The 21,736-nt window shown below is 42.4% G+C and overlaps 1 protein-coding gene across 2 annotated transcripts in view; it reads right to left on the bottom strand.

The window, feature by feature from the left end:
• Positions 1–21,736, bottom strand: part of SCAI (suppressor of cancer cell invasion) — a gene marked incomplete at its 3' end in the record, with an annotated part of 136,628 nt that overhangs the window by 10,853 nt on the left and 104,039 nt on the right. For both annotated transcript variants that reach the window (XM_082656971.1, XM_082656972.1), the window contains 3 exons: positions 20,048–20,147; positions 18,189–18,270; positions 2,109–2,181 (listed from right to left, as the gene is read on the bottom strand). In XM_082656971.1, coding sequence (XP_082513097.1) covers positions 2,109–2,181; positions 18,189–18,270; positions 20,048–20,147 — 255 coding nt within the window. The remainder of the gene's footprint in view (positions 1–2,108; positions 2,182–18,188; positions 18,271–20,047; positions 20,148–21,736) is intronic.

Genomic DNA, 21,736 nt, shown 5'->3' with positions numbered 1-21,736 from the left:
ATATATCAAAACTTGTCAGTAGATTCTTTCCCATTGTTCTCCTACAAATCTGCTTCTTATCCAGGATTATCATTTCTACCAGCACCTCAGCCGGACACCTGGCAGTCCATCCCTGCTTCCTTCCTCTCCCTGATTCCCTCTCATCCAGTCCAACATCAAGCCCTACTGGTTCTCCAGAATTATTATCTCCAGCTAACCAGCCATTGTCCTCACTCTGGCCAACATTATCTCCCCATTTCCATCAAAGCTCCTCCCCAATTCATTCTTCACATGCTCGCATGCTTTTTCTCTGCTAGAACACTCTTATTCAACCATTTCCCACCCCTATCTAATTCTACGTATCCTTCAACTCAACTTTAGACATCATTTCATCCACTTTCTTAACCCTCAAGGGCTGGTCAGGAGTTCACCTTACATGTGCTTCCTCCTGTGAAACCCTCGGAGCACCTACAGTAACTGCCTGTTAGGTTGTCTATATCTTCTACCTAGCACAGCACCTGATAAATAAATGTGGAATAAATGCTTGTTGAATGAATGAAGTGACTCTTGGTTAAAGAGAGAACTGCAGAATTCAGATACCAGAGGTGCAGGGACGTAATTTGACGTTCCAAATACTTAGGTATCTGCTAGTTTTGTGTCCAGATGGGACACATTTAAGGGATTAGAGGTCTAAGTTTTACAGCACAAAAAATAGGATACTGGACTAAAAAATGTTAAGGACATGTATTTCAATTAACAATATTAATAATAACAATAGTTAGCACATATTGAATACTTACTGTGTACCCAGAATTATTTAATGAGGATGGTACTATTATTATCTCCATTTGATAGGAAAGAAACTGAGGCACAGAATGACTAAGTAACTTCCCAAGGTCACATAGCTGGTAAGTGGCTGAGTTGGGATTCAAACACAATCAGTTTGCCTCCAGAGTCTGTGTTTTTACCCTCTTCACAATAAAACCTTTCAGATTAAATAACTGTGGTATTAACCCATTAGGTTCATGCAATTTAAAATAAAGCTGCATCTTGATAGGAAAATTTGATAGCAAAAAGTACTCGCAATTGGAAAGGGTTACATTTCTCCAAAAATGATAAGAAACAGGTTAACAAAGTCCTCAAAGCAGGAGAGCTTTACCGTTGTTTGAAGGTAAGTTCTATCCCTTAGTGATTTGCCTTTTAGATACATGAACTTAGTATTTCTACATGTTTTTCCCTGTTAAATAGCAGAACTTACCTTAAAACAACGGTGAAAAGTCTCCAGCTTCTCTCGGGCATTCAAATGCTGACCATCACTTCCTGTGTCAAACTATGTCAGCAGACAGGACTTCTGGCTGGGAAGTAGCAGTAAAATGCCATCTCCCACAGAGAGACATCAGCACTATTCACAGTTAGGGAGATAGTGAAACAGTGACAAGTACTGCTAAAACAGGATTAAGGTTTGTTTAGTATTTTACCTAGCTTAATGACTGGGAATTAGATTAGATTTTATGTGTTGCTTACTGAGGACAAATTATTAAAGACAAAAAGGTTTTCATTTCTCAGCCACCTGAGAAAAGGCAAAACACTGACCTGTCTCTCTGGCACCCGGAGAAGAGGTTCTTTTATTTTAAAAATGCGAGGTAAAAATGTGAATAAAAGACACCCTTTAAGTTGTGCCAGTTAGGTTATTCTAACACTTAGGCATAGATTGAGAAGTGTTCTAGACTAGAAATCTCACGGTCTTAAAAGATACTTAAAATATGTAGCCAGAGCTGGAGGAAGTCATGCTATATGGATGACGACCCAGCACACCTGCAACACAAATTTTAAAATTCACAAATCATGAGCTCCCCAGTAGCAAGGGACCAAAACCTTACTCTTTTCTCAGGGATGATTTATCATTTCTTTTAGAATTATCTCAAGGCCTAACAGTAGCCCATTAAAGAATTCTGGTTGTTGGCAAGACTTCGGGGTTTACTTCAGACTGACACTTGCCACATCAAACTCTGTAAATCCACAACTGACCACTATAGGTGGGGGAGACAAAGATCAGAGCAGTATTATTTAAAATGTAGACATAAGTTTATTTGCAACCTACGGATACAACAGGGAATGACAAAACATACCTTGTAAAGCTTTTGGATATGCTGTAGGAGAAAGTAAGCAGACTAGTGGCTGTCCAAATAAGTTTGTGAAATTCTGTAATATATAAGAATTTAAAACTTTCATTAAAGATTTGACCAATGATAGTAACTTTCCAAAACATATCATTAGTGTATAGATTGGGTCCTTTTACTTATGAACAGATGCAGAAACATCAGTAACAGCTGAAAAGACTGTCATTCAAGTTTAACATGCATAACAGGTTTTCTTAAAGTGGTGAAGTTTATTAAGTGAGCTATTGATTTTTAAAGTAAAGGCACACACATGGTTGAAGTGTCACAAGGAGAGGGCATCTGGCTGTTTATCCAGAGGCTGCTCCATTGGGCAACATACACTAATATTTACAAGGGTAAATTTGCCAAGATCTATGATCTGGCTCTCAGCCTCACAGGCTCTAAAACCTGACTTACTGGTATGTGAAGACTGGCTTCATCTCTCATTGTGAATCATATTAATTGCTCATACAGAATGATGTATAAAACCAGAATGTGAATGTGTTAATTTACGGTGAGAATTAAACTGACACTCACTACTCTTTGCATGATTAAGAATATCCTTTCCCTAAAGGCAGATCTGCATGGGAAGTAAAATCATAGACTGTTTGGTAAAACAAGAAAGAAAACTCCTAAGAGTAAACTTAATAAGGAGTGAAAAAAACAAAAATAACTAAAAAATACTCCTGAATGATAAAAATGAAGACTTGAACAAATGGAAAGATATATTGTGTTCTCAGAGGGGAACCCATTCTAAAGATGTCATTTCAATAATTTATTAAAATTTAAACCAAGCTCAACAAAAATAGCCACAGATTTTTTTCCGTGGCTGAAAGAAATTCTAAAGCGCATACAGATAAGGTACATTAGCCAGGAAAACTCTGAAAAAGAAGAGCAAAGAGGGGGAACTAGACTTATCAGACACCAAAACATACTTCAAAGCCTCAGTAATTAGAAATATGTGCCACAGCATAAGAGGAGGCAGAAAACCAATACAAAAAAAAATGAAGAATCTAGAATTAGACCCCAAAATAGACAGGGCTTAAGGATATATGATAAAGATGATGGTTGGAATTGGTAGGAAAAACTGATAGCTATCTAGAAAAAAAGTTGGCTCCATACTTCATACCAAAACCTAGGATGTATTTCAAATATATCTGATTTAAATGTAAAAAAAATTAAACAATAACTGCTGAAAGAAAATAAGGGTTATTTTTGTCATCTAGAAGATCTTCCTAACTATTATAATTAAGATTGATAAACCCAGTTACGAAAATAAAAAATACAGCATGAACTAAATCAAAAGCTAGATGATGGAGAAAAAGGAGATAACTTTGATCACTTCCCTCATACTATTTCATACCCTGTGATTGGGCTTTCAGATTTCCCTTCTTGTAGTCATTAGATATTTTTTTCCCAGGAAATTATCCATTTAACTGAGACTTTAAAACATTTTACAACTTTAGGGACTTCTCTGGTGGCGCAGTGGTTAAAAATCCGCCTGCCGATGCAGGGGACACGGGTTCGTGCTCCGGTCCCGGAAGATCCCACATGCCGCGGAGCGGCTGGGCCCGTGAGCCATGGCCGCTGAGCCTGCGCGTCCGGAGCCTGTGCTCCGCAACGGGAGAAGCCACAACAGTGAGAGGCCCGCGTACCGCAAAACAAAAAGCTAGATGATGAATTGGGGAAAAATATTACGAGCTTTTTCAAATCCATAAGAAAAAGACCACTGTCCTAATAGAAAAATGGGTGAAAGGTAACACGGAATACAATATTGATTGATTTTCATATATGGAACCTTCATGCATTATTCAGATAGATTATTCTATTAATAGGTCTATTAGCATTTTATTTAAAATTTTCTAATCTATAATTATAAACTAATCTGGGATAGAGTTTTTTGTATGTGCTATTTTTGTCTTGAAATAGTATCATTATCATAATGATTCCTAACATTTATTGAGTGCTAACTATTTTCCAGGGACTATCCTAGGATTCTTAGCTCCTAACCCATAATCTTAACAATCCTATAAAATTATTACAGAGAAGGAAAAAGAGTCTCAGAAAAGACCAAGGAAATGCTCAAGGTCATATAAATGTCTTGTGGCCTTTTATAGAATGAATTGGATATTTCTGATATTTTCCATTGCTCTGGAATTGTGCAGATTATAAGTTTAAAAGAATTTATTGGTGAACTCAAAATGGCTAGAGCCTTTTTTATATGGAGAAAAAGGAGATAACTTTGATCACTTCCCTCATACTATTTCATACCCTGTGATTGGGCTTTCAGATTTCCCTTCTTGTAGTCATTAGATATTTTTTTCCCAGGAAATTATCCATTTAACTGAGACTTTAAAACATTTTACAACTTTAGGGACTTCTCTGGTGGCGCAGTGGTTAAAAATCCGCCTGCCAATGCAGGGGTCATGGGTTCGAGCCCTGGTCCGGGAAGATCCCACATGCCGCGGAGCAACTAAGCTCACGTGCCATAATTACTGAGCCTGTGCTCTAGAGCCTGTGAGCCACAACTACTGAAGCCCGCATGCCTAGAGCCCGTGCTCCACAACGAGAAGCCACCAAAATGAGAAGCCCGTGTACCTCAACAAAAAGTAGCCCCTGCTCACCACAACTAGAGAAAGCCCACGTGCAGCAATGAAGACCCAACGCAGCCATAAATAAATAAATAAATAAATAAATAAATAAATAAATGTATCTTTCTTCAATAGATATTCATTGAACCTACAAACTAGACACTGTTCTAGGTGCTAGGGATACTGTAGTTAAGAAAAAAAACAAAAACAGATTAAAAAAACCCTAAACCTGTCTTCCTGGAGCTGACATTTAGATGGGGGTGGAGGTGGCAGGTAGAGACCCACAGTAAACAAAATAAAGAAGTTATATAATATTACAGAAGCTGACAAGTGCTACATATGGAAAGACAGAATAGAGTAGTTAGCAGTACAGAAAGATTTATAATCAGACTGTATTTAAATCCCAAATCAGCCACCTTGTGCCTTGGTTTTATCAGTAAAATGGGGATAATAAAGTAACACCTTGCGTTGTGAGGATTAAATGTGTTAGAATAGTGCATGGCATTATATAGAAGCTAACTTATGATTATAAGAAAAGTAAAGTAAGAAAAGTGGATAAAGAGTGCTGGGGAGGCATATAATTTTAAATAGGGCAATTAGGGAGAACTCTCTTAAGAGGCTTCAGCTGATTAAACACCTGGAAAACAATGTGGGCATCTTTGGAAGAGGATTCAAGGTTGGGGGAACACAACACAAAGATCCTAAGCAGGAGACTGCCAGGTATGTTTGAGGAAGAGCAAGGTCATTGTGGCTGAAGAGAACTGAGTGATAGGGAGACCAGCAAGAGATCAGAGATGCATCTGAGGTGGGGAGGAGGCATGTGAGGGCAGAAAACATGAAGCCTTTACTCTGAGTGAGATGAGGAGCCTTCGGAGATTTTGAGTAGATAAGTGACATAATCTGACTTACAGCAACACCCTGTAGGAGAGCAAGGGCAGAAGAAGGAAGCCTAGTTAGGAAGCTACTGCAATAATTCAGGGGAGAGATGATGGTAGCATGGACCAGGATGGTGGCGGCAGAGGTGGTAAGATTCTGGATCTATTAGTTATAACCAATAAAACATTCTGAAATGGATGTGGGTGTGAGGGAAAGAAGAGTCCAGAATGAAACTAAGGATTTGGGCTAGGGCAACTATAAAAGCACAATAGTCATTAACTGACATGGGGAAAGCTGGATCTGGAAGAGGTCTAGAAATTCTGTCCTGGGCATGTTCTCTGTGAGAATCACCAAATAGAGATGTAGAGTATGTAGATTATATTCAAGTCTGGAGTAACTGAGAAAGGTCTGGGCTGGAGATATAAATGTGGAAAGTGTCAGCATAGAGATAGTAATTAGAGTCATGAAATTATGTGAGGGCATCAAGGGCAGTCTGTTGTAGCTGGAAAAGAAGAGGAAAAAGGATGGAGCCCGGGGGCACTCCAGTGACAGGTCAGAGAGATGAGGCAAAACCAGAAGAGGCTGAGAAAATCAGCTGACGGCAGGCCTCCTTTGCCCTGAGGCAATCAATCGAGCCACTTGCATTTAGGTTTTAAAGGCCTTATGCAGAGAAGGGGACAGCAGTCAGAGCTCAGGGTCTGCCTAAGATGGAGTCTAACAGAAAACTGGCCCTGCTAAATTGGAATCCCAAAGGGCTACACCCTTACTGTAAGGATGAACCAAAACCAAATTTCACACCTTCCTGCCCCCCAGGACCATGCCTCGGGGGACCACAGGAAAATTTTCTTGGTGCTGAGCAGAGCAGAGACAGAGCGAACAAACGAACCAAACAGTCCTGATGGTTGTAACTGTAAGCCAGCCCTCTTGCATGTTTGTAGCCCAGATTCATACCACCTAGGTAACCCCAAACACATGGTCCCCAAATGGCAGTGCCTCTAGGTGTCTAGCAGAAGCAAATGCAGACCCTCTCTGGATGAAAGTACCATCATTCTAGGGCTCAGTGAATTTCCCACAGATAATTTTAAGGAGAACAAGAAGAATCTAAGGATAACAAGAAGAATCTGTAAGGTCGGATCTTAACAAACGGCACCGCGAAACAGAGGAAAGCTTCAAGTGAGCTTTATTAGGGAGCGCTCCCGGGCGAGGTTCACTGGTCTGAGAGAAAGGGGCCGGAGAAGTCGCACCCGGGCGAGGGTTGGGCAAGATTTTATAGGGGAAGAAGGGAAAGGGGTGTGGTGAATCTGGGAGGGCGCAGGGTATTCCTTATTTGGTGGTCTTTTCGGGTATCCTGGGGGACCGTTAGTCCCGCCCCTCGAAAGGTGGGAAGGCTGGGCTGGGTTCAAAGTCCCCAGGTCAGTTCCTGGAACTGGGTGGTCCGGAATGTCTCCAGGTCAGTTCCTGGAACTGGGTGGTCCGGAATGTCTCCAGGGCAGTTTCTGGAACTGGGTGGTCCGGAGAATTTCAGTCTGATGCAACCTGTGAATCTGATTGTGTTCCCCTGCCTCGGGCCAGTTGGCCTTACATCCCGACATCTTTGGTGTAATGGGGCGGCGTTCTGATCTCTGGCTACTTCATGCTGAATGGGGGCGTCGAAAGGGGAGTCGGGCGACCAGAGGTCTGAGGCTTAGGGGAGACCAGTGGGGGGTTCTGTAGGAAGCAAGGTGTAAGGACCGAGGAGCATTTGGTTTGTGGCCACCCGAGAGACTTCCTCCATGCGCCTGCGAAGGAACCTAAGAAAACAGGGAGCAAACATGAGCAAGATACAGATGAGAATTAAGGGGCCTAAGATTGGTGTTAGCCAGGTATAGAGGGTGGATCGCCACCAGTCGGGAGTTGGGGAGGCGGACTGTTGGTGTTTGCGTTGGAGTTCTTCTCTTAAGCGATGGAGGGCTTTTACGTTGTCTTCGACGAGTCCTGTTTCATTGATGTAATAGCAGCATTCCTCCGGTAGGAAGAGGCAGGTACCTCCTTTGTCGGCCGTCAGGAGATCCAGGGCTCCTCGATTTTGGAGGGCAACTCGGGCTACTGAGGTGATCTGGCGCTGGAGGGAGGTGATGGAGGCGGCAGAAGCCAACCAAACGCCTAGCTGGAGTTTCTGTTCTAGGTCACGGGATGTTGAGACACTGTATGTTGGGGCTCCTCCCCCGATGCCCGCAGCAACGAGAGAGGAGGCGAGGGAAATGCCTGCGACCATAGGGAGAAAGATGGCCCTTTGGCCCTTAGAGAGGTCGCGGGCCCTCGTGAGTGCTATCAGTTAAGCCCTTTGAGAGGTTGTCCCTTCTGGGAGGCTGTTAGCCTTAATAATAGTTGAGATAGTTACCACTGCATAGGCTGCCCGTCGGTGTCCGTCAAGACTGAGTATTGAGCTACCGTCCACAAAGAGAGTGCGGTCCGGATTTGAAAGAGGGGTGTCAAAGAGTCCCTCTCTTGGTGGTTTGAAGGGTTCTATGACATGAGGGCAGAAATGGGATGGAAAACCCCCGGTGCCAGAGATAGGCAGGAGGGAAGCCGGGTTCAGGCGAGGGGAGGGATCAAGAGAAATAGCTGGGTTTTCAATGAACAGTAGGTGGAACTCCTGGATGCGGGAGGGGCCCAGGAGGGAGAGAGACTTGTGGCCTAGGAGGTCGACCAGCCGGTGGGAGGAAAACACGCTTAGTGGGTGGGCCAGAGTCAGTTTGAGTGTTTGGTCAGTTCGGCTGCCGCTGCTAGGGCCTGAAGGCATGGTTGCCATCCCCGAATGGTTGGGTCTAGCTGTTTGGAGAGGTAAGCCACGGAGCGGTAGGAAGGCCCTACAGGCTGGGCAAGGAGTCCAGTGGCTATTCCGGCCCGTTAATCCACAAAAAGGTGAAAAGGTCGGTTTGGGTTGGGCAGAGAAAGGGGAGAAGATATCAGAGCGTTACGGAGGATGAGAAAGGCCTGTCGAACGGCGGAAGGAGAGGTGATGGGTCCTTGAGGGGTTTCTTCAGCGGCTAGATATAAGGGTTTAGCAAGGAGAGCAAAGTTAGGGATCCAGTGTCGGAAAAATCCTATAAGGCCCAAAAAGGAGAGAATTTGTTCCGCTGTTTCCGGAGGCTGGAGTTCACGGATAATCCGGGTGTGGTCGGCTGTTAGACCTTTTGTGGTAGCGGTAAGGTGGAGCCCCAGGTAGGTTACAGAAGATACAGATAACTGAGCCTTGGCTGGGGAGACCCGATAACCGCGAGAGCCAAGGTAATTGAGGAGATCTGCAGTATGTTGTCTTGAGAGGCTGAGAGATGGGCTACAAAGGAGGAGGTCATCTACATATTGAAGGAGTGTGCTGGGGGTAAGGGAGCAGGAAGTGGGGTCCCGTGCCAGCGCCTGACCGAAGAGGTGAGGACTGTTGCGTAAGTCCTGGGGAAGAACTGTCCAGGTGAGCTGACTGGAAGTATGAGTATCCGGATCCATCCAGGTAAAGGTGAAGAGGAAATAGGAGTCGGGATGAAGGGGGATAGTGAAAAAGGCATCTTTGAGATCCAGAACCGTAAAGTGGGTTGTGGATGGGGGGATATGGGAGAGCAAGTTTTGGTACTACTGGGTGGAGAGGAATTATGGCCTCATTGATTAGTCGGAGGTCCTGGACAAGGCGATAATCCCCAGAGGCCTTGCGGACAGGCAGGATGGGGGTGTTGCAGGGAGAGTCAGTGGGGATAAGGAGTCCCTGGTTTAGGAGTCTGGTGATAATAGGTTGTAGGCCCCTAAGGTGAGTCTCAGAGCTGGGAAATTGGGGCCCTGATGGAAATTCGGAGGGGTCCTTTAGGCGGATGAGGACGGGGGAATGGTGTGTTGCTATTATGGGCTTAGAAGTATCCCAGACTTGGGGACTGATTGGGTTCGGTGTGATTGGAAGAGGGGGATAGGAGGGGGAGGGTTCTAGAGACAGGCCGAGAAGAGAAAGCAGGAGTTGGGAGGAGGGGACCTTAGGGTCAAGTCTGACCAGCTGGAGAGAGGCCCCTAAGTGGAAAAGGACATCTCGGCCTAGCAAGGGAACTGGGCAGGATGGTATGAGTAAGAAGGAATGAGTAAAAGGGAGTCTTTCGATATGACATGGGAGTGGACCTGTCTGGAGTGGGAAGGATGGTTTGCCATCAATACCCATGACCGAGATCTGGGAAGGAGAAACTGGCCCGGAGTAAGTAGGCAGGACCGAATAGGTAGCCCCCGTGTCCACCAGAAGTGAGATGGACTTACCCGCTACCTGTAGCGTTACCCTGGGCTCGGCGAGGGTGATGGGGGTCTTCGAGTCCGGGCGCCGTCAGTCGTCAGCCAATCCCAGCAGTTCGAGTGGTAATGCCGTTGGGCCGGCCTGCCCCCCCCGCGTGGAGACGCTGAGGGAGGGCCAGCCGTAGGGCAGTCACTGTTCCAGTGGCCCGTTAGCCCGCAGCTGGGACACGGCTTAGAAGGAGGTCGGGGATTGGGACATTGGCGAGCCCAGTGGCTTTCTTTTCCGCATTTGAAGCAGGCCCCCGGCGGGGTTGCCTTTTGCGGACCCCGTGGATGCTGTGATCCATGGGAGATGGCCGGCCTTAGGGCGGCCACAAGAGCTTGGGTTTGGAGGGCCACCTTCTGGTGCATCCGAGCCTGTCGGCTGGATTCTGCCAAATCCTCACGGCCATTATAGACTTTAAAGGCCATTTTTACCAGGTCTCGAATAGGGGTTTGAGGGCCGTCTTCTGCCCGTTTTAATTTCTTTCGGATGTCCGGGGCTGATTGGGTGATAAAACGGGTGGCTAGGACCGCTGCCCCTGCCGGGGTGTCGGGGTCCAGCCGGGTGTAGAGAGTTAAGGCCTCTGTAAGGCGATTGAGAAAGATAGCTGGATTTTCGTTAGGTTCTTGGGTTATCTCTTTTAGTTTTTCAAAATTGACTACCTTATGAGCGGCAGCCTGCATGCCAGCCAGGAGGCATTGGATCATGAGGTCGCATTTACGACGGCCATCTTGGCCATCCTGATAAGTCCAGCCTGGATCAGTGCCAGGTACGGCAGTCGCTCCGACGGGCATGGAGTTGTCGGTAAGGTGAACCTGATCTGCATGGTTTCGGGCAGCAGTTTGAATTCTTTCCCTTTCATCAGGGGTTAAGGTAGAGGACAGAACCACAAAGATATCGTGCCAGGTTAGATCGTAAGCTTGAGACAGGAGGCGAAATTCTTTGATGTAGTGGGAGGAGTCGGCAGAGAAGGAGCCTAATCGCTTTTCTATTTGAGAGAGATCTTGGAAAGAAAAGGGAACATGAACTCTAACTAATCCTTCCGCTCCTACTACCTCCCTCAGAGGCAGAGGAGATTTGAATCTTGGGAGTCGTGAGAGCGTGTATGTGCACTAATTGGCGAAGCAAGGGGCGTGGGAGTAGAAACCGTTGAGGGAGGTGGGGGAGCGGTTGGAGGGGCCAGAGCGGGTTCGGGAGGAGGAGGGACCGCTTCAGGGTAGGGTGGAGGTTGGAGAGGAGTTCTGAAGGGGGGAGTGGTAAGAGATTCGGGAGGGTCGGTTAGTGGGGAGGGGTCATCGTCAAAGGAAATTAGGGGCTTGAATGTAGGAGATGTCTGTTTGTCAAGAAGGATCTGGGAAGTGGAACAATCAACGCAGAGGGAAGGGCGGGAGCGCAAATACCAGAAGGCCTGAACATAGGGGACCTCGGACCATTTGCCTGTCCTGCGGCAGTAATTATCTAGATCACGGAGGATGTTAAAATCGAAAGTCCCTTCAGAATTGATTGTCTAGAGGATACTGTGGCCAGGCCACAGTGGAATAGAAAATAAGCCGTCTGCGACGGAGATCTTGGGAGAAACCGAGGGCTGTAAAATTGGCTAGGAGACACCCCAGGGGCGTCTTAGAATCTGGTTTCGATTGTGAGGTTCCCATGACCCCCCAGTCTGTCCCTGAGTGAATGGAGAGTGAGAGAGGCGTCCCTGGTCTCAGTCTCCAATTCACGGCAGGTCGGAGGGCGGTCAGGCGATTGGGACGTCTCCACAATCACCCGAGGCCCGGCGGGTTGGAGAGCGGTCAGGCAATTGGGACGTCTCCACAGTTGCCCGAGTCCCGGAGAGAGGACGGAGGAATCCCTGACGCGGCCGCAATTAGGGACAGCGAGTCCGGTGGGCAGGGACTCTGGGGGTCGGAGGGAACAAGGGAGGCGGACTTACCCCGTTTTCTGCAGGATCGGGTGGATGAGTAGAGGTTCCCTGGTTGTCTCCTGGGGTAGGGGAGGAGCGGCCCACGCGGTAACCCGTGGGGCTTGATACCCCTCCCGGGTTTCAGCACCAAAAGTAAGGTCGGATCTTAACAAACGGCACCGCGAAACAGAGGAAAGCTTCAAGTGAGCTTTATTAGGGAGCGCTCCCGGGCGAGGTTCACTGGTCCGAGAGAAAGGGGCCAGAGAAGTCGCACCCAGGCGAGGGTTGGGCAAGATTTTATAGGGGAAGAAGGGAAAGGGGTGTGGTGAATCTGGGAGGGCGCAGGGTATTCCTTATTTGGTGGTCTTTTCGGGTATCCTGGGGGACGGTTAGTCCCGCCCCTCGAAAGGCGGGAAGGCTGGGCTGGGTTCAAAGTCCCCAGGTCAGTTCCTGGAACTGGGTGGTCCGGAATGTCTCCAGGGCAGTTTCTGGAACTGGGTTGTCCGGAGAATTTCGGTCTGATTCAACCTGTGAATCTGATTGTGTTCCCCTGCCTCGGGCCAGTTGGCCTTACAGAATCTAATCAAAGATAATCAAGCATACAGGGATACAAAAACAGCAAAGGGTGTCTTTAAGCAGCAAAAGCAGATTTCAGGTGTAAGAATTACCGGATAAATAAATAATATAGTAAGTATGCTTATTAAGTTTAAAGAAATAAAGAACAAACTTGAACACAGAAAATAGGGAACTATAAAAAGGGCAGTGAATTATTTGAAAAAGAACCAAACAGAACTTCCTGAAATGAAAAATACCACAACTAATATAAAAATCAATAAATGGGTTTAATAACGAGTTAGTCACAGCTGAAGAAAAGAATTTGTGAACTGAAAGCCAGATCATAAGAAATTTTCCAAATCTCAGCCAGAGAAACAAAAAGATGGAAAATATAGAAGAGAGGTCAAGAGACATGGAAGACACAATGAGAATGATGTATGTAAAATCAGAGTTCCAGAAAGAGATGAAAGAGGATCTGCAGCACAGCCAAGATTTGAAGAGATAATGGCTGAGAATTTTCCAGCAATAATGAAAAACTAACCTACAGATTCGAGAAGTCCAGCAACTCCCAATAGGTTAAATATAAAGAAACAAAACCTAGATAACTGCAGAACGCCAAAAACAAAGAGACGGTCTTTCAAAGTAGCAAGAAGGAAATGGAATGAGTGAGGCTGACTGTCAGAAGAGCTCTTAGGTAATCTTGTTATGAAGGTGAATGCCTTCCTAGACCACAGCAGTCTACAGTCATCAGTCAAACACTTTAGGACAAGGCTGTTTAGATAAATATGACTGTTTTGACAAATGTGTAAGTCATGTTTACTGGCAGGGATCCATCTCTGTCATATATAATTAAATACTCAAAGGATTTTCTTCTTCCAAGGAAAGAAAAAGCAGAATTCAAAGAAGTGTTGCCCAAAATGACAGGTTTGTGTTTTTTTTAACCCCACTAGTACTACATTATTACAGATAAAGCCTATTACCTGATGGAAATTTGAGAGCCAAAATGTGAGCCACACTTGTTATGTTACAGACCTCGGCATTTCAATTCCTCTCTTCTGAAATGAGGCTCAGACTAGCACGAAAAGCTCCTCTTTTTCTAAATGTAGAAACATCTTGGGCTTTGGAATGAGAAAGACTGCTGGAATCAATTAGGCAAGATACTTAACCTCCAAGAGCAGTTACTGCAGCTATAAAATAAGGATAATGGTGACTACCTTCATTTAATCATTCAACATATATTTATTGAGAATATTTTAAGTATGAAGCACTGGGTACATAAAGGTACATGTATATGCAGATATAAACACACACGAGGGACTTCCCTGGTGGTGCAGTGGTTAAGAATCCACCTGCCAATGCAGAGGACACGGGTTCGAGCCCTGGTCCGGGAAGACCCCACATGCCGTGGAGCAACTAAGCCCATGCGCCACACCTACTGAAGCCTGAGCACCTAGAGCCCATGCTCCGCAACAAGAGAAGCCACGGCAATAAGAAGCCCGCACACCGCAACGAAGAGTAGCCCCTGCTCACCGCAACTAGAGAAAGCCCACACGCAGCAACGAAGACCCAACACAGCCAAACATAAATAATAAATAAATAAATTTATATTAAAAAACAAAAACAAAAACACATGGACTTCAGGGAAAACATAGCATAATGCTGATAGACCTTTACATTCTGGGCAGAACAGCTGAGCTTGCTCAGTGAATATGACTAGACCACGAAGACCTAAAGACACTGACATCAGAGATTACCAAACTAAATGGGCCAGCTAGATTGCCACACTGAGCAGCTCACTGTGACAAGTCCTACCTAGAACCTCAGAGATTCTAACCATTTTGCTAGCTTCCACTCTTATATCTGAGCAGAAGGGCAAAAATTATGAGTCTCTAAAACGACATATTCAGGAAAAACACCAGAAACAAACCATAATGGAGGAAAGAGACACCATGCAGGGAGAATTTTTTACATGATCATTGACATTCTCAAAGGGAAGAGAAGATATTTCAACCAGGATAAAAACCAATTATGTATGTGTATGTATATATGTTTTACATACACACAGATACATCTATATCTTTGTGAAAGAAACATCTAGAGAACAAATGAAAAGCTCAATAAAAGGGTTAGAAGACAAAGGCAAGGGAATTTCCTACAGAGCAAAAAGACTGGAAGATGGAAAATAAAGGGCAAAAAAATCAGAGGACTAGACCAGAAGGTCCAATATATGAATTACAAAAATTCTCCAAAGAAAGAACAGAGAAAATGGAAGGGAGGAAGCCACTGAAACAACTCAAGAAAATGAGCAGAGTTTCCAGATTGAAAGGACTCACTAAGTACATGCCAAGTACCATTGTTAAAAGTAAACCCAGGGGCTTCCCTGGTGGCGCAGTGGTTGAGAGTCCTCCTGCCGATGCAGGGGACACAGGTTCGTGTCCCTGTCTGGGAAGATCCTACATGCTGCGGAGCGGCTGGGCCCATAAGCCATGGCTGCTGGGCCTGCGCGTCCGGAGCCTGTGATCTGCAACGGGAGAGGCCACAACAGTGAGAGGCCCGCGTACCGAAAAAAAAAAAAAAGTAAACCCAGACCTGGGCACTCTGTTAAGAAGCTGAAAAACACTGGAGACAAAGAGAAGATCCTATATATTTCCAGGGACTGAAAACAAGTCACATGAAAGAACTCAGAATTAGAATGCTTTGTACTTCTTAAGAAATACTGGAAGCTAGAAAGCAATGGAACAATGCCTTCCAAATTTTGAAGGGAAATAATTTCTAATCAATACCAAAACTACCATTTAAGTGTGATGGTAAATCAAAAACATTTGTAGAAGTGCAAGACTTCAAATATTTTACCTCATATTCACCCTTTCTCAGAAAGCTCCATTTTGCTGGAGATGCTACAGTAAAATGAGAGAATAAACCAAAATGAGAGAGTAAATGAGAGTGTCCAAGAAGAAGACATAGGATTCAGGAAACAGGGATTCCAATATAGAAGAGAGATGAAGAATTCCCAGAATAATAATGAAAAGAGATTCAGGGAGGAGAGCTGTGCAGTACATGTCGAGGGCACCAGTCCAGAGGCTTTGCAAGAGAATTCATCCCAAAGATAAAATTAAGAGAATGATGCATCTGAACAACCTGAAAGAAGATTAAGCAATTGGTGAGGAGCTTGGGGTTGAATCTGTGATAAGTTCAGAAAAAGAACCAGGAGCAAGATAACATTATTTGCTCCAGGAAAAGTAGAAAGTTGCATAGAAAAGAAAAAGTTTACTATGTGGCTTAGATGTTAAAAGCATTGTATAGTCATAATAATATAAGCACTAAATATTCAGTGAATCAAAATTATGGTATGTCTATTGTGTGGATAAAAGTTATAAAAGGTATGAATATGAAATGGGGATAGGAAGGGGAAAGAGAGTTAAATTTTTCTTCCATAATGGGATATCAATACATGCTGCTTAAAACATGTATTTTAAGAAATACAAGAAATAAAGATATTTCTTTAAGAATCAAGGAATATCAATACCAGCATGTGATTTAGAAAAATAATGGTTAAATACCAAAATAATTAACTTAAAAAGATGTAAATGGTAGCCTCTGGGAAGAGGCAAACAGGGGTAGGGCATGAGAGCGGGAGACTGCTGTTGTTAGTAACTCCTGGCGGAACTTGGCTGAGTAGATCTCACCCTGACCACACAAGGGAATTATGCTGATACCTGAGACCCACCCCAGGCCAAGCAAATTAGAATCACAGGAGTTGGGACCCAGGTACAAGTGGTTTTGAAGAGGGCTCTGAATGTTTCTGATGCACAGAAAGAGAACTACAGCTTTCAACTATATGGATGAGTTACTTTCATAAAAATTAAAAAGTAATACTGAAATGAAGAAATAACATGAAGTGTTTGTATTTACATGAAGAAACATTTAGAAAACACATATATGTTCATAAAACATTCATATGGATGAAATGGATATAACAAAGTATGTACTGAAGAAATAATACATGTCACCCAGTTCTTTTTCATTAGAAACTTGCAAAATGATAGTTTAAGAATTTTTACGTGCTTTGTGGGAAAAGTAAATGTCAGACACTTTCATATGTTAACACAGAGAACTGCACACCTGATTCAGAGGCATTAACTAATTTTTTAAAAGACCAAATTAGTCTACATCATGCTCTCATTTGCCTACTGCACATGGGCTCCCCATTTCATTTCTAAACATCAGAATGTTCTTGACAATTTAATTTTTTAGAGGAGTGACACTGCATGTGCCATCAACACCAAACACACACAGAAATCTATTATTCCACTGTTATCCTGGGTGTTGGGATATTGAAATTTAGAATTAAATCATGAGACATAATTCCAATTATGCACAATGGTGTTTTTTCAAAATCATCATCCAATACGCAGTCTACATCCAACCGACACTCTGGAAATAGCAGGTGCATAACATGAATGATATTCTTGAGATTATAAAAGATGGTATCAAATAATGTCCAATTAAATTGAGAGAAATTAATAGATTGTGAAAATACTTTCAACACATGCTAGATCATAGTAAGCAACACACTTGCTTACTTGCATCAACACATTCTGTTACATTGTTAAACTGTAGCAAATGTTTCCTTTCCATTGACAAAGGCACAGAATGCTTTTTTTGAATTCTGTGAAGACACAAAATGCCTGGACTCTTCTGATTTTATATGTTTAAATGGGGTAGCCAATAAACCTTTTCCTTTAGCAGCCTCCCACCCTCTCAAAAAGATTAAAAATGACAACAGCACACTCACAATTTAAGAGTGTACATAGCTAGTTTTCCTAAAAATCAAAAGTTGTAACGTTAAACTTGACAAAATGGGTAGCAAGAAACATGCTGAACAATGTAGGGTGGGATGGATGCTCTTGGAATTCCGACTTTAAAAAGTGAAACTAAGCATGAAAATTAGATGGAAAAATATGCTTGGGGTCAGCTTTTTTGGCTACCAAACATTTCTATTGCTCTCCTGAAATAAACCTATTAACGTTTGCTTCCCCATCTAATTATATGAACACCCACAACAGAAATAATTTTAATTGGCAGATCTGTGTTTCCAGCATATTTCTGAGTATACTGTCCACTAATGAAATATTCCAACCACATACAAAGGGCTCCAAAAATTCTGTTTTCATTTTCCTCTAAATTACTATTGTTTGAATTCTAACATCCAACTTTAAAGTGTCTCACTGCTGCCATTCTTTATACAATCATTGAAAACCACTGCTTCTATAGCAAAATATAAAAGAAAGGATTTTCACATTAAGTCCCTGTTACTTATTTCAGAATTCAGGGTCATCTTTTTTTACTTACTGTCGCAAATCAAAAAAAACAATAATAAGTGCATCTAAAACAATTTGTGTTGATATTCAATGAATATAACTCTATAACATGGGATAGAAATTCCACTTAAACTATAGTAGCTCAGTGTATAGAGGGGAAAAAGTTTGAAAACTAGAAAATAAAATGTTCCCATATACTTCAACCTCTATAAAAGAAAACTATTCTGGGTTATATAACAAAAATAAACCTCCCACCAGTGATCTTGGAAATCTTGAATTTTTTTTCCCGCAGGAGGATTTATTATTTTCCACTGAGTGTCCATTCATGCGTTTTCTTCTTGTTTCTATTCATAGCACCAGATCCTGACTAGCATGCACAACCTCAAAAGAAAAGAAAGACTAAATACAAACTGTGTAAAATTAAATAAAATAAAGCAAAATAAAAAGGCACATGTTCAGACTGGTTACCTCAGGGTGGTGCCATAGTGTCTAACGTGGAATAGCGCTCATGGAACTCACCTTATACGCAACACTATTGGATGAATCCACAATGATGAACAGGGGCTTCCTTGTGAAAGGATAGAGATCTCCAGGATGAAGGCTGGGAAAACAACAACAAGAGTAACAGTGAATGACTGTATAACTTTATCAGCCAAGTCTCAGAAATCTTGTTCATCAGTTTGGTCTGCTCACATCTCCTTTTTGTCACAGCACTGGGAGAAAAACAAAGATTAATTAAGCAAAAGACCAAAAAAGTCTGTATTTACTGGGGTAGACAAGTTAACAGTTTTATTTGGAAAAAAAAAATTCGAACATAATTATTATTCAAGAATATTCAAGCTGAAGAGAAGTCTATATATTTAATATATATATTAATATATTTAAAGATGGATTAATAAATACACATGAAAATCCCAGAAGTCAGCATTTAGGGACTTACTTAGTATTTATAAGTTCCTCCTAAGAACATGTTCTGAAAACAAGATGTAATAACACAACCAGATTTCTATTTCAATGAATCTTTCAAAATCTATATCCATTTTAAAGATTTTTATTATTTTAAGCTATATCTTAACATTGCAGACAATAAGCAGGGGCTCCCCTTCTATTATCTACATTTCCTCTGGACATGTGCATCAGAATCAGCTGGGGTGCTTGTTAAAGATACAGATTCACTGTGGCCCACAGAAGGCTAAAGTCCAGTAACATGCATTTCAGAGCCACTGCTTAAGGTCACAATTTTGGTGTGCATGCTCTTTCCCATGGTTGGTGGACAATGTGGGTAGTTTATAAATATTAATGTAAATATACAAAATGATGTTGTCAATGAGCAATATCATCAAACCCCAATATATTTCAAATACAAGTTTTTCTGATATAAATCATTTACAACTATGGTCAACTATAGCACCAACACACGGCTTGGGGGACAATTAGCTATTATATGTGTAATTTGAAACATTTCCCTCTGCCCTCCCTTCCCCACTCTTTAATATGAAGTTATATTTTTATGTAAAGTGCTGTTAAAAATGCAGTTTCAAGCAAGTCCTGTTTCCTCTATAATGAGACTGCTCTCTCTCAGCTAGGGAAGTTTTAGAGCCTATAATGGCCCAACCAGTGAATGCACTGAGCAAACTTTCATGGATGAAATCTCCTTGAAATCATACAGCTAACTTCATTTTTGCTATATCACACCAACATAACCTTATATTAAAAAGCTTATATTGGAAAAAAAAAAAAAAGCTTATATTGGGCTTCCCTGATGGCACAGGGTTAAGAATCCGCCTGCCAATGCAGGGGACATGGGTTCAAGCCCTGGTCCGGGAAGATCCCACATGCCGCAGAGCAACTAAGCCCGTGCACCACAACTACTGAGCCTGCGAGCCACAACTACTGAGCCTGTGTGCCACAACTACTGAAGCCCGTGCACCTAGAGCCTGTGCTCCGCAACAAGAGAAGCCACTGCAATGGGAAGCCCATGCACCACAACAAAGAGTAGCCCCGCTCGCCGCAACTAGAGAAAAGCCCGCGTGCAGCAACAAAGACCCAACACAGCCAAAAATAAAATTAATTAATTTTAAAAAGGTTTATTTTGATATTAACGTGCATCATGTCCTGCCTTATTATTTATGTATATATTTATTGTCTCCTCCAACTTGAATGAACAGATCTCCAGTGATTGAATAGTTCCTGACATATAATACATACTCAGTAAAAAATTGTAAAATAAATATTAACCAACAATTCTAATTGCCTAAGATAGTCAGAGCCTGAGATATTGCTGGAATCCAAATAAGTGTTATGAATAGCAGTCTAAGGGAACATTCCATTTTACTTAATATTTTATAAGAGAGAACTATGATTTTTATAATACATACCAGTGCATTTCTTTGTGGGATTGATTTCGTTTGTGGATGGCATCTCCATTTATAATATCCCGGTTACTATTAGTAAGTACCCCTCCAAAATCATAAGGACCTATAAAAAGAAAGGGAAGAATCCTAGACTTCAATTGGAGAGTAGCATTGATCTGATGTTCAAACACAAAGGTGTTGGGTGAATCTTTCATTGATACAAATGGAGATAATTACAAAACATTTTTATTAATTGAACATTTAACATTTTAGTTTAACTTAGCATTTAAATGATTTCAGCATGTTGCCTGTTCCAATATTTTAAAAGATCATCTGACCATCTTCATCAGTTCTTCAGATTATAATGAGAAACAAAACAAGAATCTACTGCATCCCATTATTCTGGGTAAAAAAGAGATGGAGATCTGGGATGTTCAAAATGATCTTCTCATTTCAAGCAAAACTAAAATCTCAAGTCCAACAAAATTATTTAAGTAAGAAAGTTGCAGAATGGAGTCCTAATAATTTCTTAAATATAATTTTAAGAGGGCCACTAATTGTAAAATGTAGGGAAATTTTTGAATGGAACTTGAAAATTCTCACTGACAAAAACTTCATTTTTAAGAAAAGAATTACCAAATACCAGTGTAGGAAAAAATCCACTATCATTATTATTACATCAACCACTGTAATTCCGGTTTGGGAATTAGCCGTTTCCCACTGGTCCTATCAGTTAGTTAAATAAACTCTTGTGTAAATGGAACAGCAACCGTGGGATGTTAGGAATAATCTCTCTCAAAGGACCATTCAGTTAGTAACTACTGTACTTTGAAAAAAGTAAAACAAGAGATCAATACATTAGGTGGGGCCCAGAAAATCTGATTCAATAGCGTATAAGATATGGAAATAATTATTTATAAATAAAAGTACTAACTTTATCACCAAAAAATTAAAGTATTTATGATTTTGCATCACTTTTTTTTTTTTTTTTTTTTTTTTTTTGCGGTACGCAGGCCTCTCACTGTTGTGGCCTCTCCCGCTGCGGAGAACAGGCTCCGGACGCACAGGCTCAGCAGCCATGGCTCACGGGCCCAGCTGCTCCGCGGCATGTGGGATCTTCCTGGACCGGGGCACGAACCCGTGTCCCCTGCATCGGCAGGCAGACTCTCACCCACTGCACCACCAGGGAAGCCCCGATTTTGCATCACTTTTAATAGTGTTATAGTTTATCCCTTAAAAAAAATCACTGCAATGAAGAGAGATTTATTTTGTTTTGTTTTCATTTTAACACTTTAAGAGGATCTGTAGGTCATGCAAGGAAGATGGCAGGGACATGCATTGTATAAAGGAATGCAAATTTCAACAAACAAATGAGGAGGAAAATGTTAAGGATGTTAAGAACAATTTTTTTTTTGTCCAGGTAAAGATTTAATTGCCTTGTTTACATCCAAGCTACTCATCTAGTTCAACCAATTTCATATATTCTGGACTCACATGTTCTGGACAGCTTCAAGTTTTTATTCTAAAATAGCATCCCAATATTCTACAGATTGAATCCATAAAACCAAAGAAAGGACACAAAATAAAATTATGTCAAGGACTTGAACTTTCACAGTTACAAAAGTGCACTGATTTCTACAAGACTTTCAGCCACAGTGAAGCCGCTGACCAGATTCCCTAACACACTAAAGGCTCAGAAAAATTCAACGATGT

This window comes from Grampus griseus, assembly GCF_964374135.1.
Source record: "Grampus griseus genome assembly, chromosome: 6".
NCBI lineage: Eukaryota > Metazoa > Chordata > Mammalia > Artiodactyla > Delphinidae > Grampus > Grampus griseus.
Note: the sequence above shows the minus strand (reverse complement) of the source record. Positions and strands in the feature narration are given on the sequence as shown.